Raw genomic sequence first — 26,904 nt, 5'->3', positions numbered from 1 at the left:
GTTGATCAGCCACAGCATGAAGATTTGGGAAAGAGTAATAGAAGCTACATTAAGAGGAGAGGTGATGATCAGCGAGCAGCAGTATGGTTTCATGCCCCGAAAGAGCACCACAGATGCGATGTTTGCTTTGAGAATGTTGATTGAGAAGTATAGAGAACGCCAGAAAGAGTAACATTGTGTCCTTGTAGATTTAGAGAAAGCTTATGACAGAGTGCCGAGAGAGGAGGTGTGGTATTGTATGAGGAAGTCAGGAGTTGCAGAGAAGTATGTAGGAGTGGTGCAGGATATGTATGAGGGAAGTGTGACAATGGTGAGGTGTGCAGTTGGAATGACAGATGGGTTCAAGGTGGAGGTGGGATTACATCAAGGATCCGCTCTGAGCCCTTTCTTGTTTGCAATGGTGATGGACAGGTTGACGGACAAGATCAGGCAGGAGTCTCCATGGACGATGATGTTCACGGATGACATTGTGATCTGTAGCGAGAGTAGGGTGCAGGTTGAGGAGAGCCTGGAGAGGTGGAGGTATGCACTGGAGAGAAGAGGAATGAAAGTCAGTAGGAGCAAGACGGAATACCTATGCGTGAATGAGAGAGAGGACAGTGGAATGGTCAGGCTGCAAGGAGTGGAGGTGATAAAGGCATTTGAGTTTAAATACTTGGGGTCAACTGTCCAAAGTAACGGGGAGTGCAGTAGAGAGGTGAAAAAGAGAGTGCAGGCAGGGTGGAGTGGGTGGAGAAGTGTGTCAGCAGTGATTTGCAACAGAAGGGTACCAGCAAGAGTTAAAGGGAAAGTTTACAAGATGGTTGTGAGACCAGCTATGTTATATGGTTTGGAGACAGTGGCACTGACGAAAAGACAGGAGGCAGAGCTGGAGGTGGCAGAGTTGAAGATGCTAAAATTTTCACTGGGAGTAACGAAGAAGGACAGGATTAGGAATTATTATATTAGATGGACCGCTCAATTTGGACAGTTTGGAGACAAAGCAAGAGAGGCAAGATTGAGATGGCTTGGACATGTGTGGAGGAGAGATGCTGAGTATATTGGGAGAAGGATGCTGAATATGGAGCTGCCAGGGAAGAGGAGAAGAGGAAGGCCAAAGAGGAGGTTTATGGATGTGGTGAGGGAAGACATGCAGGTGGCTGGTGTGACAGAGGAAGACGCAGAAGACAGGATGAAATGGAAACGGATGATCCGCTGTGGCGACCCCTAACGGGAGCAGCCGAAAGTAGTAGTAGTAGTAGTGTGTGTGTGTGTGGTGTTAGTGTGTGTGTGTGTTAGTTAGTGTTAGTTAGTTGTGATCTGTAGCGAGAGTAGGGTGCAGGTTGAGGAGAGCCTGGAGAGGTGGAGGTATGCACTGGAGAGAAGAGGAATGAAAGTCAGTAGGAGCAAGACGGAATACCTATGCGTGAATGAGAGAGAGGACAGTGGAATGGTGGGAAAGAAAGTAAAAAGAAAATCAATTTATTTTGTCATTGTATAGTTGTGTGGTTACAATGAAATTTGTTCTCTGCATTTAACCCATCCTATTGTATAGGAGCAGAGGGCAGCTGCAGCGCCCGGGGACCAACTCCAATTCTTCTTTCTATTGTCTTGGTCAGCAGCACAAGCAGGAGTATCAACCCTAACATGCATGTCTTTTTGATGGTGGCAGGAAACCACAGCATCCAAAGGAAACCCACACAGAAATGTGGAGAACATGCAAACCCCACACAGAAAGGACCTGGGATGGCCTGGGATTCGAATCCGGGAGCTTCTTGCTGTGAGGCAACAGTGCTACCGTACTGCCAAACAAAAGAGTGAGGATGCAAGGAGTAGAGGTGACAAAGGTGGATGAGGTTAAATATTTGGGGTCAACTTTTCAAAGTAATGGGGAGTGCAGAAGAGAGGTGAAGAAGAGTGGGCAGGCAGGATGCAGTGGATGGAGAAGAGTGTCAGGAGTGATTTGCAACAGAAGGGTACCAGCAAGAGTGAAACAGAAGGCTTACACAGTGGGACTGATGAAAAGACAGTAGGCAGAGCTGGAAGTGGCAGAGTTGAAGATGCTAAGATTTTCATTGGGAGTGACAAAGGACAGGATTAGAACAAGTCTATTAAAGGGACAGCCCAGGTTTGATGGTTTGCAGACAAAGCAAGAGAGGCGAGACTGAGATGGTTGAGGAGATGGAGGAGATGCTGGGTATATTGGGAGAAAGATGCTGAAGATGGAGCTGCCAGAAAGGAGGGAAAGAGGAATGCCAAAGAGGAGGTTTATGGATGTGGTGAGGGAGGACATGCAGGTGGCTGTCATGACAGAGGAAGATACAGGAAACAGGAAGAGATGGAAACGGATGATCCGCTGTGGTGACCCCTAACAGAAGCAACCAAAAGTGGTAAAAGAAGAAGACTATTTCATATAAAACTACTATGATATGATTACTTTGTAGCAAATGTACAACATGTAAAGATACTATGATATGATAACCATATGATAAAGCTACTATTACTACTGCTAGCTGACCTGGGACTCCTGGCTGTCCCGCAATCTAAACTTAAGCTCAGGGGTGACTGCGCCTTTACGGTTGCAGCCCCTAGACTGTGGAACAGTATTCCCCTCACTATCAGATCTGCCTGCCCCCTCCCCCCACAAATATAAATATAGATATACAATAAAAATACAAATATACTACAATACTGCTTAATATAGAACTACTATCATATGATGACAATGGAGGAAATATACCACTACCGCTACTTCATATAGCACTATGACGATATAATTACAGTGTAGCAAATTTACAAGTTTACAAGTACTACTAATTTACAATTTACAAGTACTACTTCATTTAGAGCTGATATGATATGATTACTATGTATAAAATGTACTACTACCACTACTTTACATAGAACTGCTATTATATGATGAGTATGTAGCAAATTTACTTCTACTATTTCTTCATACTTTACTACTGTGATATGATTACTATGTAGCAAATATACTATAGGTACTACCATGTAGAGCTACTATGTAGAAAGTGTACAACTACTACTACTTCATATAATACTACGATGATATGGCAAATATGTTACTACTACTATTTGATATAGTATGACTATGATGATTACGAGGTAGCAAATGTACTACTACCACTACTTTATAAAGAACAGCTATGATATGATTACCATGTAGTGCTCTATGATACCAGTTGCCATTTGAATTTCTTTCAGTAATTGCTGACTCTCTTGTAAGTGTATTTGGATTCAAGTGTCTGCCAAATGATTAAATGTAATGTAATGTGACTTTATGATTCTGTGGAAATGCTGCAATATTAAAATCGTCATATTGCGATTTTTCTTTTTTTTTCCACCCACCCTAACCCTATTTTTCACCTTTGGCATTTAATATCATCATCCCCATGAATAATGTGACCTTGACCGTGGTTACAACAGCTGAGCCATTTCATCAGTGGACTGTGGTAACCAACAGGGGGGTGGGGGTGGGGTTAATACTGAGAGAGTGAGGGTGAAGACCAACGTGTCAGGACACATGCCATCCGTGAAACAGGAGAATAAATAAATCAGATATGCTCATCTCTTCAGTCTTGTAATCAGTTGAGAGCAGCGGCATTTCTTGGACTTGCATGGTGGTTAAATTCCACAGGACAAACAACATTAATGAAGGGGTTTAAGAGCTCTTCCAGCTCACCTCATCTTCAGGCCCTGAACCAGCATTGAAGAGGGTGCAAAGATACCAGCTATGAATCATGGATCACCCTAAAATGTGTTTAGAGGCAGAGGCAGTGGTGACTGTAACCGCAGCGGTCTGGAAAAGCTTTCCTGCTCATCTTTTTAAGTGTTTTGTCCACAACAACTCTTTATTATACGTCATCATTCTTGACAATCTGGAATAGTTTGTGCAGCTCCGTTTTCAGGTCACTGCGGCATTCTCACCCTTGCGCAAATTGTAAAGACTTGTGATTAGGGCCGTACAATATATCGTTTCAGAATCGACATTGCAATATACTACATGTGCAATAGTCATATTGCAAAAGGATGCAATGAAAGGTAAATTGGTCCCATGTAAAACTCTTGTTGCTTGGTAGAAAAACATCTGGAAAGGTCCACTTTTTGTGGCTACTCGAGGGGAAAATTAAAACTACTCTCACCCATCTGATATATAATATAATTTAGTCTTATTTAATGACTTCTTGTACATTTATCTTATTTTCCCCCTCTAAAATCACCCTAATCATTACTAGAATGTAGAATTTCTTTTCAAATGCAGCTTTTAAAAGTTAAATGCTGCACATATCTGCTGAAATGATGCAACTCATTTTTATTCTGTAATATTGCCAAGCAGCTCAGCCCAAGTGAGCTACATGGGGCTGTCTTCTCGTGGGCCCACCACCTGCAAGAGGAAGTGTAGGGGCCATGTGCGATGCCAAACGGGTGGCGGGTTGGGATGGAGGCCCTGGTGGACTGGACTTATGGTGCAGAAACTGGTTTCTGGTACGTGGAATGTCATCTCTCTGAAGGGGAAGGAGCCGGAGCTTGTATGGGAGGTTGAGCAATACCGATTAGATGTAGTTGGGCCCACTTCTACGCACAGCCTTGGCGCGGGAACCAACTCCTGGATGGGGGCTGGACTCTCTCTTTTCTATATTTGCCAAGTGAGAGGCGGCGGGTGGGTGTGGAGTTTACTTGTTAGTGCCCAACTGAACACTGCTGTGTTGGAGTTTGTCCCCACGAACGAGAGGGTCGCCTCACTGTGACTTCTAGTTGCAGGGGGGAAATACACCATCACAACAATCAGAGGATTGTCGTGATGGTGTACATGCCAAATGGCAGCTCGGAGTACTCAGCTTTCCTAGAAGCACTGGGAAGTGTCCTAGTGAAGGCACCATCTGGCGACTCTGTAGTTCTACTTGGCAATGATTTGCTGATGACACCACAATCATTGGTCTGATTACTGGGGTGATGAAACAGCATACAGGAGAGAGATGGCAAGTCTGTTGACATGTTGTGACAGCAACAACCTCCCTCTCAACATAATGCCAAGGAGATGAAAGTGGACATGAAGAAGGAGAGGAGACCTCATCAACCACTGACAATATGTGAGTCTGAAGGGGAGAGAGTCAGCAGTCTTAAAATCCTGGGCGTTCATATCAGTGATGACCTCACTTAGTCATGTAATATCACCCAGCTGGTCAAGAAAGTACAACAGCAGCTGTACTTTCTAAGAACACTTAGGAAATTGGATATGTCACTGAATATTCTCAGCAGCTTCTAAAGTTGCATGATAGAGAGTATCCTGACCAGCTGCATCACTGTGTGGTATGGGAACAGCACCGCCATGGACCGCAAACGCCTGCAAAGAGTGGTAAAGATTGCTGAAAAGATCGTCAGTTTACCCCTACCATCTCTGTAGGACATCTACCACCAGAGAGTGCATAGAAGAGCCTGCAGCATCATCAAAGACTCCACCCACCCCCAATACAGGTTTTTCACACTTATGCCCTCTTGCAGGGGGTTCAGAAGTGTGAAACGCATAATCTCTAGGCTGAGGGATAGCTTTTATCCTCAGGCCATCAGACTGATCAACAAATCCAATCTATTGCCCCAGGCCCCCATCCTAACCCTCCTCACCAAACAGGTAGTTCGCTCACCCCCTCATCCACACACATGCACCTACACATGCATACACACACAGATGCACACACACAACTCACTGCACATTCAAGACATTTACCCACCGTCTGTATAAAGAATTTTATGTCTGTTTATATACTGTCTGTACATGGAATTTTGCACAAATACAGATCTTGGACAGATACAGTTTTTGAACAGATACAATATATTGCCACCATGCATTGTATATTGTACATAGTATTCTTTGGACCGTTTATTTATTTTCCCTTTTTATCTCTGCTAATATTAATTTATATTTTTTTCTTTATTTTATATTCTATTTTCGTTTTGATGATGACATTCAGAGTGGAATGCATAGGAGGAATTTCATTGTATAGGAAAACTTGTTTTTAACTGTGCACATGACAATAAACACTTTGACTTTGACTTGACTTGATGGGGAAACTTGGAAAGGGATGACTGGGAGGAACGGCCTCCCTGATCTGAACCTGAGTGGTGCTTTGTTGTGGACTTTTATGCAAGTCATGGATTGTCCATAACGAACACCATGTTCAAGCATAAGGCAGGTCATAAGTGTATTTCATACCAGAGCTCCTTAGGCCAATGGTCGATGATCGACCTTGTAGTCATGCCATCAGACCTGCAGCCGTATGTTCTGGACACTCAGGTGAAGACAGGGACAGAACTGTCAACTGATCACCACCAGGTGGTGAGTTGGACCAGATGGCATGGGAGGCTGCCAGACAGATCTTGTAAACCCAAGCGTGTGGTGAGGGTGAACTGGGAACGTCTGCCTGAGGACCCTGTCTGGAAGGTCTTCAACACACATCTCCGGATGAGCTTCTTCATAATCTCGAGGGAGGTTGGGAGTGTGAAGCTGGAATGGACCCTGTTCAAAGCCTCCATTATTGAAGTGGCAGCTTTAAGTTGTAGTCAGATGGTTGTCGGTGCATGTCGTGGTGGCAACTCAAGGTCCCCGTGGTGGATGCCATTGGTGAGGGAGGCCATTAGGCAAAAGAAGGAGGACTTCCAGCCTTGGCTAGCTCGGGGGACTCCGGAATTGACTGAGAGGTACTGGCAAGCCAAAAGGGCTACACCAATGCTGTCATGGAAGCAAAAGCTCGGGTATGGGAGGAGTTAAGTGAGGCCACGGAGAAGGACTTTTGGTTGGCCTCAAAGAGGTTCTGGCAAACCGTCAAGCGACTCAGTAGGGGCAGGCAGACCCATAACCAGGCTGTTCTCAGCAGCGACGGGGAGGTTCTGACCTTGACTGAGGATGTGGTTGGATGGTGGAGGAGCTCCTAAACCTGACTAATATGCCTCCCATTGAGGAGGCAAGGCCGGAGGATTCAGGGGGGTCATCTCCCATCTCTCTGGCAGAGGCGACTGAGGTAGTTAGGAAACTCTGCATTGGCAAGGCACCAGGAGTGGATGAGAGAAAGGAGCCAGTTGAGGTGGTTCAGACATCCAGTTAGGATGCCTCCTGGGTGCCTCCCTGTGGAGGTGTTCTGAGCACGACCAACTGGGAGGAGACCCCGGGAGAGACACAGGACACACTGGGGGGATTATATATCCTGGCTGCTCTGGGAATACCTTTGGGATCCCCCAGGAGGAGCTGGTGGATGTGGCTGGGGGAAGGAACATCTGGGCTGGCCTCCTCAGCCTGCTACCACCAAGACCTGGTCCCGGATAAGCATCAGAAAATGATGATGATGATGATGAATATTGCAAAACATAGAACAAAAAGCAAACACACTGTAAGCTTGATTGTTTCCAACATTACAGAAATGTGAAAAATATGATACATATAAACCACTTATCCTGCTCTCAGATCACGGGGATGCTAGAGCCTATCTCAGCAGTCATTGGGCAGCAGGTGGGGAGACACCCCGGACAGGCCATATATATATATATAGTATATATATAATATATATATATAAAATGCAATTTAAAATATGAACATGAAAAATACAGTGGAGGGCATTTCTTCTTAACCTTTTCCTCTACAGTGGATTTTCTTTTTTTCTAATTCCTGATCAGTAAGCCCCGACATTGCCCCTGTTCGTGTCCATCATCAATCATATCACTTAACAGCAGGGCCAAAGGTAAGAACAACAACTGAGTGCCAAGTCCAGCTGAAGGAAGGTAAATCAAGGTAAGGCAAGTTTATTTATATAGCACACTTCATAGACAAAGGTAATTCAAAGTGCTTTACAAATAAGCATAAAAAGACATCAGATAAGAGATAGAATGAGATAAAAAAAAATGACACTTAAAAGAGTCTAAAGCAACAAGAATTTGTTGTTTTTACTAAAAGATAAATTATGATTGAAGTGCAATGCGATAAAAGGTCCAAGTGCAAGTATCTGTGGGCTGGAGATTCAGTTAAAGGTAATGGGGAATATAAAAGCTTTCAGCCTTGTTTTAAAAGTGGTGAGTGTTGGGTCTTGTCTTATATCTTTTGGAGGTTCGTTCCAGCTTTGTGTGGCATCATGTGTAGGAAGAGCAACCACTGCGGAAAGAGTTTACAGTATCTCAATTCCTCTTCCATGGCAAACAATTGATTAACCTAATGGATTTTATTGTAAAACACACAGCTATTATTGCAGGGGGTTGAGTATGCTCTAAATGAAATGCTACTGTGAAAAATATTAATTTTCATCCACGTAATCCATGTAATTAGATAAGGGGGAGGCATTGCAATCATAAACCGACAGGGGGTTTCGCTACACAATTCAATCATCAATCTGATCAGAGCGACCCTTGTGAACAATATTAACACCACCACTCTTGGCGCAGCATAACAGGCTTATTGCGGTGATGCGTACCTCACACACACCGAGTCCGCATGCTGTTTACTTCCTGCATTTGAAACCGAGTGGCTGCCAGCAAATTAGCCGAGGCAAGCTGCATGTAACTGGCAGCCAGAGGCAAGTGGAGGTGAAACAGTGGGAGGGGAGTGGTACAGATGAAAGAGGGGTCAAATTGCTGAGCGCCGAGCAGATGCTCAGGCTACAGAAGGTTGCTTGTAATTCGTTAGGGAAGTTGTTGAGCTGTGAAGGAGGAGGGCAGGGATGGGGGGTTGGGGGGGGCTGTGATGACATTTGGTGGGGTCACACAGACCTGTCCTCTCGGTAGCCCTTTGGCTTGAGGAAAGGTCTGCCGCTGCATTTTTATTTGCCAGTGCTCTCAATGGGGCTGAATCTGATCATAATGGGCAAAATCGTGCTTGTGTCAAATTCTGTACTACGGCCATAGGCAGGACTAACTTGTTGTTTTCTAAGTCGTGAGAGTAAGTCTCAAGTCTTGGCTCTCAAGTCCCAAGTCCTAAACTTCCCGGGATTTAGTTAGCGCTAATCAGAAGGATGGAGTCAATAAATTAAGTTAAAAAGAAGATCAAAGCAGGTCATTAAAATACAAAAGAAAAGCAAGGCAAGTCAGACATTTGGAAAAATTTCTCAGTTGTGACTGACAAAGATGAAAATGAACTGGACTTTGTTAGTTGCAACAAAGGTGCTAAAGTATTCATCTACAACAGGCACAAATCTGGCACCTCAGGGTTAAGACAACACACCTGGTCCATTCTCCCCAGTCAAAGTATCAGGAGCCAGGAAGGAATTAGGAATCAGGGACACTTTGTCATTTCACCTCATGTACTTGCACACATGAAGTGAAAAAAATGCCATTTCCCCCAGCCCACATCAGTGCAACATACAGACAAAAACACATTTAAGAACTATAAGAACCGGTTCAACAAGAGCAGGGTGATTGGCCGGATACAATTGGGGAGAGAAAGGGAGGAAATTGGAAGAAAAAAAAAGAACTACAAGAACACACATATTCAAACTAACACATATATCCAAACCAAACCAAAAAAAAAAAATCACTAGCCAAGGGAACAAATGCCAACCAGGATGACTGTCGGAACCGCTGGTCTGCATGGGCTAGCGGTTAGCCTAGCCTGCCCTGATTACGCGTCCTGTCAGACCTCCCTCCGTGTTTCCTCCTCGTGCGCAGCTCCAGGCAGGGGCCGTGGTCCCTGTGGCAACCAGACGAAGCAGACCAAGCCCTCCCAGCCGATCCAGGACCAGCTCTCCCAGCCAGACACCCTTGATCCACCTCCCCGCACTCCACAGGACGACGTCAAAAACACAAGTCAACGTCAGGTGAGGCCGCCACCAGTGTTATCAGAACTGTCAGTCTGCGTGAGCTAGCAGTTAGCTTAGCCTGCCCCGCTTCCGCATCCTGTCAGATCACCCTCAGCGTTACCTCCTTGGGTGCAGCTCCGGGCAAGGCCGCGGTCCCTGGGCCCACAGCGGAGCAGAACAAGCTCTCTCGGCCGATCCAGCGCCAGCTCTCCTAGCCAACAAACGAAGACTAACTTAGACACAGACGTGGACAAAGACACTGCATCAACGGTACTGAGTGAGGCTGCCACAAATGTGAATTCGCACTGCCAGCTTCCCACGCCGGAAGCGGAAGATGTCAAGCGGAAAGACTAAGCTCTCCTTCAAAGATAAAACACTTGCAACTTGATTGATTAAACAAGATACTACTGAGAAATGTGTCGCACTTTGCTGCAGAGACATTCGGCCGTATGACTCCGTCCCCTAGAAAGGCTTTGATGACATAGAATAGAATAGAATAGAATAGAATAGAATAGAAAGTCTTTCTTGTCATTTTACAGAATACAACGCTGATCAGTGCGTTAATAGACACAGGGAAACAAAACAACACATCCTCAGCAAAATAAAACAACCACAGCTAACAACACATGTTCTAAAATAATAAGTAAATACAATATAACTTTGCCGTGGAATAGGTGTACTTATTGCACTAGAATAACTTTAAAAATGGCACTCGTATGAATGTAATTATACACTAAAGCACAATTTCGCTACGTTATTACTGACAGATATGCATCTCTTTATTAATACTACACAGTAAAATAATGTGTTTTAACTGCGGGAAGGGAGAAGACACAAAATCAATGAAACACCATTGTGCAGACGTGAATGGTCAGATTGTTTGTGGGTGTGGGCAAGAGTGGACACACACATAGCGGGGGTGGATGGTAATGGTCAGACATCCAGCAGGAGCAGAATTAAGGAAACAGTCCCACGCAGGGCTCTATACCACTATATAAACGCTATTTATACAACGAAGCAACCTATATATAATAATGGATTACATTTATATAGCGCATTATCTAGACACCCAAAGCACTTCATATCAAAGGGGGGAAACTCGCCTCAACCACCACCAATGTGTAGCACTCACCTGGGTGATGCACGGCAGCCATTTAGAGCAAGAATGCTCACCACACATCAGCTTGAGGTGGAGAAAATCATTGCGCACATTACTCAGGGGGATGATTAGGTGGCCAGATGGAGATAGCCAGGTTGAGAATTTTGCCAGGACACCAGGGTATACCCCCGGTACTCTTTGTGACAAGTGCCATGTGATTTTTAATGACCACAGTGAGCCAGGACAGCATCTCCCACAGAACAATGTCCCCGTCACTGGGGCATGGGTTTTTTGTTGTTTAGTGACCAGAGACCGAGAGGTCTCCCATCTAAATACAGACCAAGCCCACACCTACTCAGCTTCTGTCATCTGGCAAAGCCAGAGTACATATGCTTTTTTCCCCTCACAACAATGTGTGTTTTTGTCGAGTGCGACCGTGTGACTTGTAGTCCAGAAAATATGGTAATTGATTAAACATGAGAATTTAAAAACTCCCCTTTGCCACCCAAATCTTCGTAAAGGTGTCAAGAACTCCTCTCTCACTTAGCTGATACTGATTTTAGGTGGTAGAGGAGCCTCCATAATTCATGCCCAGGGGAGTTCATTTTAAGTATTAAACTTGTGCATAATTCATACAACACGTTGGATAAAGCTTCTACTTTTGACTTGGGAGTGAAAGTCTTTTTTTTTTTATGGGCTTTTCCTATAGCAAATTTTTAACTTGAGAAATTAATCAAGTTTACAGATGACCACAGGGTTGATAACAGTATTAGATTAAACTAAATATATATTTAATGTGAACACACACATGTTTAAAGGACATAACTAATGAATTATTCCACTATCCTCCTCATGCAGAATTTACATAATCTATGTGTGAATTAATCAGCTTTGGATTTTGTTTTGTTTTTTATAAGCAGAGCCAAAGCCAAAGATCAATGTCTGATACAAAATTATTTAACCTTTTCGTTGCCAATTACTGACAACTCTTACATAATAATTGTTGTTAACAAGAATGAATTAATAGAAGTAAAATTATTAGTCACCTAAAGTCACTGTTTCATCTCTTTCTTTTTTTTCTGAAAAGGTTATGTGTACTGGTGTGAATTGCTAATGTGCCATACTCACACAGCATGGCATGGAGAAGAAAAAAACATAAACAAAATTTCAGCAGGGAGATGTTTTTAGATATGCAGCTGTAAAATATTCATGGCATTCTGTTTTGAACAAAACAGAAAATGTGTTTTCAGAGGATAACAGATGATAAACACAAAATTGGAAGGAACAGCATGGAGTAGGAATGACCAAAACTACTGTCATTATAAGTTTTTTGGGGGTTACTTTGCGCAGACTGACTATTACAGACAGGCTGCAAACCAACTGGACGAATCATCATTCACTGTGCACTGAGCAGGAATTTGATGGCAGCAAATCAATATTATGGTAAGAAGTGAAATCTGGGATGAGAGGGCAGATGATGCATGGAGCAACCTTTTACTATGATCATATTAAATATATATATATATATATATATATATATATATATATATATATATATATATATATATATATAAAATCTAGGGATTCAAGTAAATACTTTAATAGACAGTGCAAGCCTGTTTCATGCCATAAGCAGTCATAAGGATGATTGCTTATGGCATGAAACAGGCTTGCACTGTCTATTAAAGTATTTACTTGAATCACTGAATTATTTTGCTCCTTATTTGTTGAGCTTTTCCCTACCGTTGAGTGTTTCTTTTAATGAAGTTTATATATATATATATATATATATATATATATTAAGATAGATGTAGGAAAAAACTTCAATACATTGCAGTACAAGCCTGTTTCGTGTGTCACACACTCATCAGCTGCCAGTGTGGTTAAACAACCACAAACACAACCATATATATATATATATATCACACTCAGTGTAAAACACCCCTGCTGAACACTAGCAATCTAAGGGACATTCAAATAGATGATGCAGAGAACGCAAGGTTTATTTTAGGGTTCATGTCTTAGGTTATTAGAAAGACTAACCCTGAATACTCAGCTCTTGATAGATTTATGTAAACATGCTTTATCGCATACAGATAAAGTCTTTGCTTCATTGAAAAAAAAATAATGGAAATGTTGTTTATTGCATGTGCTATCTCTAAGAATGTAAATAGACTTTACCAATAATATCTGATCATATTTAAAGTTGAAATTCAGGATACATAATTTACATAATACTAACTAACATATGAAATGTGATGATGATGTGGGTTGCTTCTGTTGGACAGCAGCTAATCTACCATTTCCATAATCAATATTACAGTGTGATAGTGTTCCCATCTAGTTTGATTTCGTCTGTTACAGTACATTAGCCTGTCTGTGTTAGCTTTTGTCCCAGGATCCATTGGAACAAGGGTAAGAACTGCTTACTGAAGGCACACCAGCCACAATGGCTGCTACAATGGCTGCTACACCCTGTCTGTAGATCTCACTGCCAGGGGGAGGGATGGATTGGGGGGGGGGGGGATCAAATATTTCAGCTTTAATGGAGAATTATGACCATATATGCTTCCTGACCTACAGACCTTAGTCTGTTAGGTTAGGTGACCACACCTCCTCCACCCTGACCCTCAGCACAGGGGCTCCTCAAGGCTGTGTTCTGAGCCCCCTCTCTTTCTCCCTCTTTACCCACAACAGCTTGCCAACTCACTCTTCTAATGTAATAGTGCAGTTTGCAGATGACATCACAGTCATTGGCTGTATCACCAACAACGATGAGACGGCCTACAGGGACGAGATTCAGCACCACACATCATGGTGCACTACCAACAATCTTGTTCTCAATGTGCAGAAGACGAAGGAGCTGATTGTGAACTTCAGGAGGTCTAGAAGCTGCAGCCACTCCCCCATACACATCGATGGGGTGGAAGTGGAGCGTGTTTCCAGCTTTAAATTCCTTGGAGTCCACATCAGCAAGGAACTTTCCTGGACATTAAACACCCAGGCCCTTGTGAAAAAGGCCCAACAATGCCTGCATTTTCCGAGGAGCCTGAGCAGTGCCCGTCTATCCCCCAAAATTCTCACCAACTTCTACCACTGCACCATAGAGAGCATCCTGACTAGCTGCACCTCAGTGCGGTACGGCAACTGCACCTCAGTAGACCAGAAAGCTCTGCAGCGGGTCATCAAGGCAGCCCAGCATATCACCAGTACCCAGCTCCCAGCCATAAAAGACATTAATCACAAACACTGGAGGAGTCTGAGCATCAGCAGAGATCCCACCCACCCCAACTATGGACTGTTCTCCCCCCCTGCGCTCTGGGAGGTGCTACAGCAACCTCAGAGCCCGCATTACCTTGCTCGAAAACGACTTCTTTCCCCAAGCTGTTGCCCACCTGAACCTGGCTACCCACTGAATGTCTATGGATATTTTTAAATATTTTGTACTCGTGCACTTTCTTAACTTATTTTTAGCTTTTGGTCTTCATCTGTGTATATCTTATACTGTGTTTGCTGTGTTTGTCTATGTCTGTTTTGCACTGTTTGGCGAAGCTGAAGCCCTTATTTAATTTTTAACATGTGCCTGCACATTGTTTTTAATGACAATACATTGAATTGAATTGAATTAAATATAGTCTATTACCTTGACACAAATTGTAACTTTGCTATTCATTCCTTATGCAATATTTAACTGTATTCCGTAAAAATGGCAATTAAGTAGAGCAACACTGCACATGAACAGAAGAATAGGATGGAGGATGACTGAAGTCATGGCTATAAACCACCAGGAGCAGGTATATTACTATGATTAGTATTACTGTAAAGTCAATACTAAATGACTCAAACTTTGTAGCTTAAACACAGCAAGCCACTAATTCATAAATCCTGGTGCCCTTCAGATAGTCTTCCAGATTAAGTATTACCCTCCACATTTCTCCACTAAGCCCCATCAGATATACAGATATAAACTTCATGTGAAAATCAAAGACAAGGAAAAGACTTTGAAAACTTGAAGCCTGGCTTCAAGTAAAAGAAACGAGTTTAAACCACCAAACACAGCAGGCATCGTCAGCGCCGAGGTGCAACGGCCATATTCATACATTCCCCTATAACCTGTTGCTGACATGGTACGTCATGAAAAACAATGTTCACCTGACTGTCTTGAATCATCGTCCTGAATTTCGGATGGCTTCCGAGGCATCCTAAGCTATCAACGTGGTACTTTCAGTGTGATAGTGCGCCGGAGCGAGCGTGTCACAGCCGATCTGAAGACTGCAGAGCTGCGATTGTTTGCCGAGACAACGGGAGGGAGAAAGTGAGAGAGCCAGAAACAGGCAGACAGAAATGGAGAGGAAAGAGAGACCAGGTTGACTTGGCAACATGAGCTATATCTCTAGACAATTGAAAATTATTCAACCCTGAAGGGGAGACAATAGGCCTATGCAGCAGACTTCTAGACCTGAGGCCACGGTGATGAAATGCTCCAGCAGAAAAGTTCACATTCAATTCTGCAGAACAGACATCCCTATATAAATCAAACCTATAATAATGTCATATCCCTATTTTTACAAAAGCAGGGGGAATAAATCATTTCATCATTGTTCTATCGTCAGCATAATCTGGATTCATCATCATCGTCCACATCATTACACCATTTACAACACAAGATGTCGTGTTCAACACCTTCCAGAACTGAAGTGACAAAGCCAATATGCTGCACAACACAATATTTATTCTGTATTATCATTGTGTGCTAATTAAAAACTCATTAATCCAGGCTTGCAATTACCCTCTTTTCCCAGTTACGATAAATGTAACTAAAACTCATGCTGCAAAAGATTGAATGTCTGAATAGGTAATCACTTTTTCTTTCATTGGCTAACTTTCAAACGGGGCTCTGGTCTGCTGTCTGCTGCAGTGAGCAGACGACTCTCTCAGTTCTCCACGCCAGTCTCACAGGAGGTCAGATGTATGGTCTAGTCTAACGCCTGGTTAGTCTCTGGAGTGCCAGGGTGTCCCGGGTGGAGAGGCGGTCCAGTGACCCAATGACAGCAGGAGTGATCCCTGGCATAGTCAATCTGTCCATCACTGTTATGTTAAAGTGTCTCCGAACAAGACACCGAATCTGTGCTCGTTCCGGGGACACCACGGCACAAATGGCTTGCTCTGCACTCTCTGGTTGAATGTAAAAATGTAAATACATCTGCATCAAAATTTAACTCCTAACTTGTCTAAAAGTGTGTCATTTTACATAATCCCTGATAATCCTTCATGGTTTTGGATTTTGTTTAAATTGTAGTGAAAATTATAAATCGAAGTCAAGATCAGCATGGCCCAAGGGTGCTCTGTATTTACACCAGATAAGCAATCAAAGTGAAAGTGCCATTACTTTCTGTTAGGTGATACACACACACACACACACACACACTTGTTTGCTATACTTGTGAGGACTGTCATTGACTATATTCATCCCCTAGCCCTTAACCCTAACCATCATAACTACATGCCTAACCATAACCCTTACCCAAACCTTAACCTAATCCTAACCTTAACCCTCAACCCAAGGTCCTAACCCTAAAATAGATATACTTAAAGAAGGAAGGACTGGCTAAATGTCCTCCCAATTTCCACATATCCTTGATGTTATGGTTAGAAACTCAAACTGGTCCTCACAGTCCTCACAAATGTAGCTGAACAAGAATACACACACATACACACACACACACACACACACACACACACACACACACACACACACACACACACACACTAATGATGTCTTAACAGCTATACTGTAGCTGTTCTCTGTAGCTGTCCCGACTCCTCTCTTCTTCCCCTGTGTGAGCTACAAGGTCCATGGACGCAGCTAGCCAACACATTATCAGCAGTATTTTGTACATCTGGAGCTCTAAAAGGCCAGTGAGATGCTTCAGCATCCCTCCTTGGAGGTCATATTAGCAAAGCCAGACAACCGAGGTTGCACTCAGGTTACACCCTTGAACTTGATATCCGCCAAGCCTCTATTGTTCTGGAGGCAAGTTCAAGACAAATTGCAGCGCCACGCATTTAGGGTCAATGTAATCTGTAGTTACCTTGTGCTTGTTGCTAACTGGCCAACTCCCATGTTGTGTGACCTGACCACTGTCCACATTTCTGCTGAGTGGAAACATTAGCATGCAGACTGGGCAGAATGCCTACACCTGAGTAATACGGTATACTAAGCTTGGCGATAAGCCAGTGGAGACATTTAGGGCAAATGCTGAGCCAGTTTGACGATAAAATTATGATACAGGTCGACTCACAGAGGATTTTTCTTTCCATTGTGAGCACATCTCAACCTGGAGGATTCAGACAAGCATGTTTTCTATCCAGGGGACAAATTTCATCCTGAGTTTTTCTGTTGTTGTTTGTTGTGAAGGGCTCAGACTACCTCCAGTCCTGCTGCATTACTGTATTTACCACCTCCTGTCTCCACCACACAGGACCAAGCACCGGACCTGGGCAACAGAGCCTTCTTCATAGCTGTCCCCTTCCTCTGGACCCCCCCCCCCCGACACATCAGAGACTGCACTCATCTGTCCACATTCACATCATTGATCAAAACTCGCCTCTTCAGAATTGCTTTTAATGTATGATTGTTGTTGTGTGTTACCTGTTTTTGGAGTGTTGCATTTATGTTCAATTTTACATATGTAAAGTGTCTCTGAGTACTCTATAAATAAAATGCATTGTTATTATTATCATCATTATTACACCAGGTTAAAACATCAAAATGAAATGTTTTTTCTCCACACACACTCCTTTGGTCTCAGTCACTATAAGTACTCCAAACTGAGCGATTAGTTATTTAGTCAGAGTAAGGCTTAGGACTCTCATGGCAGAGGCAGCTAGTAGCGGCAGCTAGTCAGGAGTGATTTGCAATAGAAGGGTACCAACAAGAGTTAAAGGGAAGGGTCTCACTACCACGTTTTAAACGTGGTAGTGAGACCAGCTATGTTATATGGTTTGGAGACAGTGGCACTGACAAAAAGACAGAAGGCAGAGCTGGAGGTGGCAGAGTTGAAGATGCTAAGATTTTCACCGGGAGTGACGAAGAAGGACAGGATTAGGAATGATTACATTAGAGGGACAGCCCAGGTTGTATGGTTTGGAGACAAAGCAAGAGAGGCGAGATTGAGATGGTTGAGGTGATGGATGAGATGCTGGGTATATTAGAAGAAAGATGCTGAAGAGGGAGCTGCCAGAAAAGAGGAAAAGCAAACAGGAAGGGCAAAGAGGAGGTTTATGGATGTGGTGAGGGAGGACATGCAGGTGGCTGGCGTGACAGAGGAAGATGCAGGGAACAGCCAAAAGTGGTAGTAGTAGATGGCAGCAGCAGCAAGTCAATGCACACAACGTTGAGATATACACTCACTGGCCACTTTATTAGGTACACCTTGCTAGTACCGGGTTGGACCCCCTTTTGCCTTCAGAACTGCCTTAATCCTTCGTGGCATAGACTCAACAAGGTACTGGAAACATTCCTCAGAGAGTTTGGTCCATACTGACATGATAGCATCACGCAGTTGCTGCAGATTTGTTGGCTGCACATCCATGATGCGAATCTCCCGGTCCACCACATCCCAAAGGTGCTCTATTGGATTGAGATCTGGTGACTGTGGAGGCCATTTGAGTACAGTGATCTCATTGTTATGTTCAAGAAACCAGTCTGAGATGATTTGAGCTTTATGACATGGCGCGTTATCCTGCTGGAAGTAGCCATCAGAAGATGGGAACACTGTGGTCATAAAGGGATGGACATGGTCAGCAACAATACTCAGGTAGGCTGTGGCGTTGACACGATGCTCAATTGGTACTAAGGGGCCCAAAGTGTGCCAAGAAAATATCCCCCACACCATTACACCACCACCACCAGCCTGAACCGTTGATACAAGGCAGGATGGATCCATGCTAACATGTTGCTGACGCCAAATTCTGACCCTACCATCCGAATGTCGCAGCAGAAATCGAGACTCATCAGACCAGGCAACGTTTTTCCAATCTTCTATTGTCCAATTTTGGTGAGCCTGTGCGAATTGTAGCCTCAGTTTCCTGTTCTTAGCTGACAGGAGTGGCACCCGGTGTGGTCTTCTGCTGCTGTAGCCCATCTGCCTCAAGGTTCGACGTGTTGTGCATTCAGAGATGCTCTTCTGCATACCTCGGTTGTAATGAGTGGTTATTTGAGTTACTGTCGCCTTTCTATCAGCTTGAACCAGTCTGGCCATTCTCCTCTGACCTCTGGCATCAACAAGGCATTTTCGCCCACAGAACTGCCGCTCACTGGATATTTTCTCTTTTTCGGACCATTCTCTGTAAACCCTAGAGATGGTTGTGCGTGAAAATCCCAGTAGATCAGCAGTTTCTGAAATACTCAGACCAGCCCGTCTGGCACCAACAACCATGCCACGTTCAAAGTCACTTAAATCACCTTTCTTCCCCATTCTGATGCTCGGTTTGAACTGCAGCAGATTGTCTTGACCATGTCTACATGCCTAAATGCATTGAGTTGCTGCCATGTGATTGGCTGATTAGAAATTTGCGTTAACGAGCAGTTGGACAGTTGTGCCTAATAAAGTGGCCGGTGAGTGTATTTGGCATGTTCAAGTACTTTGTCACATGCACAGAAATACAAAGTAAAACATGCAGTGAAATGAAGAGAGGTAGACCGTCTGTCATTATGTGAAAAGACATAGACCTGGATAAAAGACAAAAGATCGGTGCATTTTTTCCCTCTTTTTTTAAGTCAAAATAAACAATAAATAAAAAAACAAAAACCTAGCTGTCGTAATGCGAGCTGTGATAAAAATGTTTGTGCTCCATATAAAAAATGCGCTCTACATCCTTTTTGTAGAAGAAATCATTCTTGCATTAGTCTCATAAGTCGCTACCTCTGACATAAATATATAATTCAGCTTGTCATGTTATTTATATTTATTTTTTTGTGTGGATTTTTCCCCCCTTTTTCTCCCCAAATGTATCCAGCCAATTACCTCACTCTTCCGAGCCATCCCGATCACTGCTCCACCCCCTCTGTCGATCCGGGGAGGGCTGCAGACCACCACGTCTTTTTTGATACATGGTGGAGTCGCCAGCCGCTTCTTTTCACCTGACAGTGAGGAGTTTCGTCAGGGGGACGTAGCGCGTGGGAGGATCACGCTATTCTCCCCAGTTCCCCCTCCCCCCTGAGCAGGCGCCCTGACTGACCAGAGGAGGAGCTAGCGCAGCGACCAGGACATATACCCACATCTGGCTACCCACCCACAGACACGGCCAATTGTGTCTGTAGGGACACCCGACCAAGCTGGAGGTTACATGGGGATTCGAACTGGCGATCCCCGTGTTGGTAGGCAACGGAATAGACCACTATGCTACCCAGACGCCCACCTGTCATGTTAATTTCAGAGCCCATTATGTCAGATATCAGCTATCCCTTAACAGACAGTCATTTTACACCGTAGTGAGCTGTATTTTTCTGTTAGTGAATAAGACAACAATAAAAGTAGAAATTAATTTAGGGATGAAAATGATGCCTGAATAATTCCAGTGTTAAGCAAAGGGTTAATCCTATTCACGTTGCTCATGATGTTCAAAAGTTCATCTGTCAAACTGCTGCAAGAGAGCAACGTGACCTTTGACCTGTGCTGTGCTGAAGAACTTCTTACAGCGTTTGGAAAATATCTGAATGGGTGCCATTGTTACTATGGCGCTCGTGTGTTACTTACAGTAAGCCATTTATCAATTCTTTAGATGGTCTGAGTTGAGCTTTGATGGAGGGATATTTCAGGAGACAAATGAAAATGGATGCTGCGCAAGAGAGACAGTTTTCAGTCAGTTTTCAGTTTACAAAAGCAAACATTTGCTGCTGATGAAACTAAAGCGATGAGCTTCAAAGAATTTTATTTATAGATATCACAATTTACCACCAGTAGAGGAAGAGTGCACATGTATTTACCACTTCAAGCCTTTCTAAAATAGATGTGATAACTAGAGCATCTCAGCAGGCATTAAAGTACATAGAAAGGCTCAATATTGGAGTTTAATTATGGAGGCGTTTCATAGCCTGTTTCTGTTTTATAACCTGGCACTGGAAAACCTCATGTATAATGTTATGCAAGATCTGTGTGAAACAACACTATACTATAAAGCCAGCTGATAAATGAAAAATAAAATAAAAAACAGTTAAGAAGTACTGCAAGTGCATGAGTTAGCACATTGCTCTCCAGAGGCATTTGCAGCCTGTGGCATTTGGGGACAGGAAAAAAATGAAAAATGTCTTAAAGAATGAAACTTGGGGGGGGGGGTGGTGCTGAGACGGAGCCACCTTGTGGTTTGCACACAGACCAGCTGATGGTAGGATGCAAGTTCTCCACTGAGAGAGATGGAGACACAGCTTAAAAAGCCTAGCTGAGAATTAGCTACGTCTCTTTTTACCTCATCATGCCCGAGGCTGCAGAGCTAAATAGGAGCCAAGCCATATCTGCAGCTTGAATATGCATTTCAACAGTTCTGTAGGGAAAGCCGAGCCTTGTTTTTCCTTAAATTTGCTGCACTGCATGAAAATGTGACACTTCTTCTACAGGATAATGGGCCTGATCTGCAAGGTAACAACTATGTCAATATATATATATATATATATATATATATATATATATATATATATATTGACCCTTTGTGATAATTTCCCTCAAGTGGACATCTTAAGCAAAGGTCTTAAAGACTGTGTGATGGTAAATGTAACAACATTTTATATAGTGCTTTTCTAACTGCAACAGGAACTCAAAGAGCTTTACAATGAATGAATACATCACATCCACCCCACCCCCCCAAATACACACACACACACACACACACACACACACACACTGATGGCGTGTCAACCATGCAAGGTAACAACCAGCTCATCAGGAGTAGTTAGGGGTTAGGTGTCTTGCTCAGGGACACCTCAATAATTCTACTAGCCAAGGATCGAACTGGCAACCCTCCAGTTCCCAGATGACCTGCTCTGCCTCCTGAGACGCTGTCGTCTAATGTCATCATGAAATGAGAAATGAATCACTAAAAGCAGCAAACTGTTGGGGGGGGGGTCATTTACAGATTTTGTATCATTTTGGAGAAACTAGAGATGCAGTACCTCACAATGAAAAATATCCACACAGCCTGGACAAAAAAACACCTCAAAACAAAACTAATACTCTCGTATTTTACAGTCTCTGAACGTGTTTTTGAAAAAGTTGGCGTTCAAAGAAAGACAAAGACGGGAAGATAGAAAAGGCTAGATTTCATCATTCTACACCCGTTTCTCTTCATCGCGGACCAGACAGGTGTTTTTGCAAGGTGCAGCCCATTTTATTTACCCCAATGTTTGGATTTTATTTATTTGTTTATTTATTTCCAGAAATTTCCTGACCTCTATTTTTCGTTTACTTCAGACGTTTGGGGAGATAATTCTTCCTCGTGGAGAGGGTGAATGTTGTCTGTAATGCTATCTTTTCTTGTTTCTACTATTTTCTGCCACTTTCAACAGCATTTTAACATTGCTCTGATCCAAGATGAAGGTGGCTAGAGATGTGCACTGTGACGGATTTCCTGTCTCAAGCAAGTTTGGAGTCTGTAAGTTGATTTTCGTGCTCAAAATGAATGGGGAACTGCATCATTACATGCATTACATCAAGTAACTCCGTTTGTGCACCATATGCTGTTGCACCATATGGGGCACAAATGGATTAATGTAATGCATAGGTGATTTGCACCGGCTACGTGAGCTGTAACGTGTAGAAACATCGATGGGGTCATATTTAAGACGGTTGTGTTGCTGCCGAAATCACAGCAGTCAAAGATTCGCAGCCAGCTTAACGGCTGGTGACGTGAGTTTTAATTCAAACACCTCAAATGTCCAAATGTCACCTTGTAAAAAAACATATATATACATATATATATACACATACAGCCAGGGCGTCCCTCCTGCAATAGTACACCTTGTTGCAGAGCACGGGGGGTTATTTGAGGAGGGGGTGGGGGGGTGTAGGGGGTAAACTGCTAATGATGCTGACACAATCGTTTACCTTAACAGTCATTAAAACTCATTCACAGCAGAATGGCCAGTAGATAACCTGCAAATTCCCTATTGATCCTCCAACTCCGTAGCGGGGCTTTGTGCACGCTGCGTAAACACGAGAGCGGCGCGCGGCGAGGACGCCGCCGCACTTTCCAAAACGCTCCGTCCACTTCCATTAGTTTCGCGGCACGCAGCGTCAAATCTCGCATCGGAGACAAATCAACACGCGAAGCCCGGCGACGCCGCTCAGCACCGCTGCAGCAGCGCAACGTGGAGCCCATCAAAGTAATATTCACTTTGCATGCACATCTCGTAGCTGTTAGAGAGAGAGATACAGTCCGATTGACAGTCGTAGTTTGGTGCACTGGGGGGGGGGGCGAAGTAGCAATCAATGCTAAATACCTGTAACTCCAAACTGTAGCCCTGGTACAAGTGTGTCGAGAACAACGTCAGCTGATGTTGCACTTGCAGGGAAACTGTATAATCCATTGACCAGATGAGCTCAGCAACGCGTGTAGCTATTAGGCAAAGGACGCTTCCACAGCTGTTGGCAGCAGCATACTGTAGTACAATCGTCTGCTGTTCTCCGCCCCACTTCTACCCTATTGGCTCGCTGGCAGTAGTAGCCCACTAGTTATAAGACTTTGACACGATTTCAACCTTGCAAAAACACCAGTGGAGTACTGATCTGAAAGGTGACTCATTGCAGGTATAGTGGAGCACAGGTCCTGCTAAAAACCCCGATGCGGATGCACCCTTCCGTGTACAATACTGCGCAGAAAAATAGATGGATAAATTAAAAAAAATAAAATAAGAGTAATTAAAATGAATTGGCACATGCAGTATTTATTATTTGAAGTTGCATTTAAAATTCTGTATTTAGCCCAAGCACCGTCCCAGTGTGTTGTGAACTTCAGTGCCTGTGGCTGCAGGGCAATGTTTTGCAAAAAATAGGGTCAGCTATGCAATTTGCAAATAATCTCCACCGCCGGTATCTTGAAGTAGGTCACAATATCAGGTCAGAAAAGATTTGCAATTCTGAAAATGTATAGGGAGGCAAATGTCTTCTAACTGCCTCTGACATTATTCTCATTGTGCTGATTGTTAAAATATAAATATGAGCTTTGTGCGCACTAGGAAGAGCCTTGTTCGCTTCGGTGATACTGTACACCATAGGATCATATTCAGAGTATTTGGCATTCAGCTGTTGCTATGTGGAGTGTCTTAACGTTAGCAGGCAGGTGTGGTTTTACACCATTGCATCAGTACAGGGCACCTGACAGGTGATGGACACGCCGGCTGTGTCAGATATCAACCCCGTGTCTCTCTGCTTTTGGGAATGTGTGTAATCACAGGGCCACCATGTTGCCTCAGGTGGTGCCTCAGGTTTGCTTTTTGATTACACTTTAAAGTGACCTACAAAATGCTTTCCCATGACTCTCAGCCCTAGATGCTCTCTCTCTCTCTCTCTCTCTCCCTCTCTCTCTCTCTATATATATTCAATTCAATATATATATTCAATATATATTCAGCTCAATTCAATTCTCTCTCTCTCTCTCTCTCTCTCTCTCTCTCTCTCTCTACATATATGTTCATTAGTAAATTGCGTTGCATTGCAGGGTAGTGTTATTCATAATGTGCTACGGGTGAGTGGTGAGCGATTACTGATAACCAGGTCACATTTCAGCCAAGTGACTTGTTTTCCAAAAAGTACTACACAGAGCAACAACACATATGTGCAAATGACAAACAACTTACCCCAACATTAAATCAAGTGGGTTATCGGCCAGACATTTCAGCAGCCGTGAGCAAAACCGCTTTCCACGAGGTTGTGGATTAACGGGTGAAATACTTGCCCCTGGTTAAACAGAGCGGACTCCCTTGGTTCCCTAAAGAAAGAAGTAGAAATCCCATCTCAATAGGTAACGGACTCCAAACTGTTTATATGTTTGCACTTGAATGAGGTTACTACGAACTCCCGACAGAGCAGGCAGGTACAATTAAGCTTTCTGAACTGGCCCCGTTTGCTGTGTGTCACAGGCTCCCATGTCCCCCCGCAGCACGCACGGCTGTCGGCGGTGGAGGTTGGCAGGCTGTTCTGGCTCCCATCGTTTTTGCTTAAACTGCCACACAATGGGAGCTAATGCCACCGTCACCCATTCCAACGCTAGCCATTACACAACACAATGTGACCCCGAGAGTCGGCTAGAAACTTAGTAGCTAATTCTCTGCTTTTCTTCTGATAACATAGCGTGTGTGTGTGAACAGATAAGAAAGCCATTGTTTCTGTGGCGTGTGTGTCTGTGTGCATGCGTTTGTGTGTGTGTGTGTGTGTGTGTGTGTGTGTGTGTGTGAGCAAGATTGGGGACCTGTCATTTTGCTCCGTTTGACTCATCTTGAGAAGACATCCCCAATAATACATGCTCCTAGTGTACTTAAATCTAGCCATGTAGCTGGAGGACATGACACTACGCATTATATCACATTCTGAGCCGACTACAACGTCTATTGCCAACACCCCCATTGGCATCAACAGTCCCACATTATGCGCATAGAATTTAAAATCTTCATTTTTTTTATGGTCAAAATTTAGATATCTTCGTGTCGTGTGGGGGTAAGCTGGGTGAATCTCTGCACAGTAAAATGCCAACATATTGCTTTAAACGCCAGCAAAGCGGCTTGAAAGAACACAAGGTTTTCCCTGCGGCTCGTACAAAATACTCAATAAGTAAGAACGCATCGCGCAGACGCTCACACACTCCTGTGCACAGGCGTGTGCGAGCTCACATGCCGAGGCACGTCTGCCAAAAGGAGCGACGGGGCCCAGCCACAGAGGACGGGCTCGGGGGACTTGCTTGACAGTGGCAGAGATGACAGACCTTGACAGGTGAAATATGAGTTCCTCTGGTGCAGGAACAGGAGTACGACAGTAAGCCAGCAAGGTTCACACACACACACACACACACACACACACACACACACACACACACACACACACACACACACACACACACAAAATATCATGTATTACGTCACTGCTAAAAATCCCTTTCCTTCACTTAAAATAACCACACATCACTGGAATGACTCACACATCGGGGTAAAACTACAGGATGCTTAAGGCGCATGGACATGACACATTTAATCACACCTTCCCCTCCCTGTTCAAAACGAGATGGAGCCATTTGTCAGCGGGGTCCCTGTTTTAACAGCATATTGTGTAACCTGGCCGGAGCATCGCTAAGGAAGAGTCAGCTGAAGTGTCTGGGGTTATTATAACACTTCTCCACTAAGGCAACTGGATCCCTCGGTACTAAAAGCCACTTACATGATTGAGCGCAATTTTTATTATGGGATGTGCCTGTGGGGAACCGTGCCCTTGACCCAAGCGGTGCACATCTACCAATTCAGACATGCAGGACTGTGCAGATTATTTTCATGCAGTAGATTAGTGCACCACTTCTCCTCTATACAGAGAGTGAATCCTGACCACTGACCACTTCCTGGACAAACGCTGCAAGTCACACTCTCTCTCTCTCTCTCTCTCCCTCGCTCTCGCTCTCGCTCTCTCTCTCTCTCTCTCTCTGTGTCCTCATTTGTGTCTCCCTCATTCACCCTCTGTGTTGAGTTGATTCTGGTTGATTCCAGACATATGCAAACAGTTAATGGACAGCTAGAATGAACAGATGTAGATGGCTTGATGGGCGCTAGTCAAGTCAAGTGTGTTTGTATAAAAAACCTTAAAAGCTTTTGAAAACTACAAAACAAGATCTTCAGCGTTAGATAACGATGCTTTGTCATTGTGGGCAGAGCAAAAGTAGTGAAAATGAACATAATCCCGAGATTATCTCTCCTCATCTCTGCAACTCCCCTCACATTTGCACAGCAGTGGTTTTAAGGAAATAAATGAATTATTCACTATGTTTTGGTGGAAGGAC

General features: G+C 43.8%; 1 protein-coding gene across 1 annotated transcript in view; it reads right to left on the bottom strand.

The window, feature by feature from the left end:
• zmat4a (zinc finger, matrin-type 4a) overlaps nt 1–23,455 on the bottom strand; it is a 153,837-nt gene extending 130,382 nt beyond the window's left edge. Inside the window, exon 1 of the mRNA XM_056279595.1 lies at nt 23,369–23,455. Within this exon, the coding sequence (XP_056135570.1) occupies nt 23,369–23,455 (87 nt within the window). The remainder of the gene's footprint in view (nt 1–23,368) is intronic.
• Between the last annotated feature and the right edge of the window lie 3,449 nt (nt 23,456–26,904).

This window comes from Lampris incognitus, chromosome 1 (genome assembly GCF_029633865.1).
Source record: "Lampris incognitus isolate fLamInc1 chromosome 1, fLamInc1.hap2, whole genome shotgun sequence".
NCBI lineage: Eukaryota > Metazoa > Chordata > Actinopteri > Lampriformes > Lampridae > Lampris > Lampris incognitus.
This window is presented reverse-complemented; position numbering and strand designations above follow the sequence as displayed.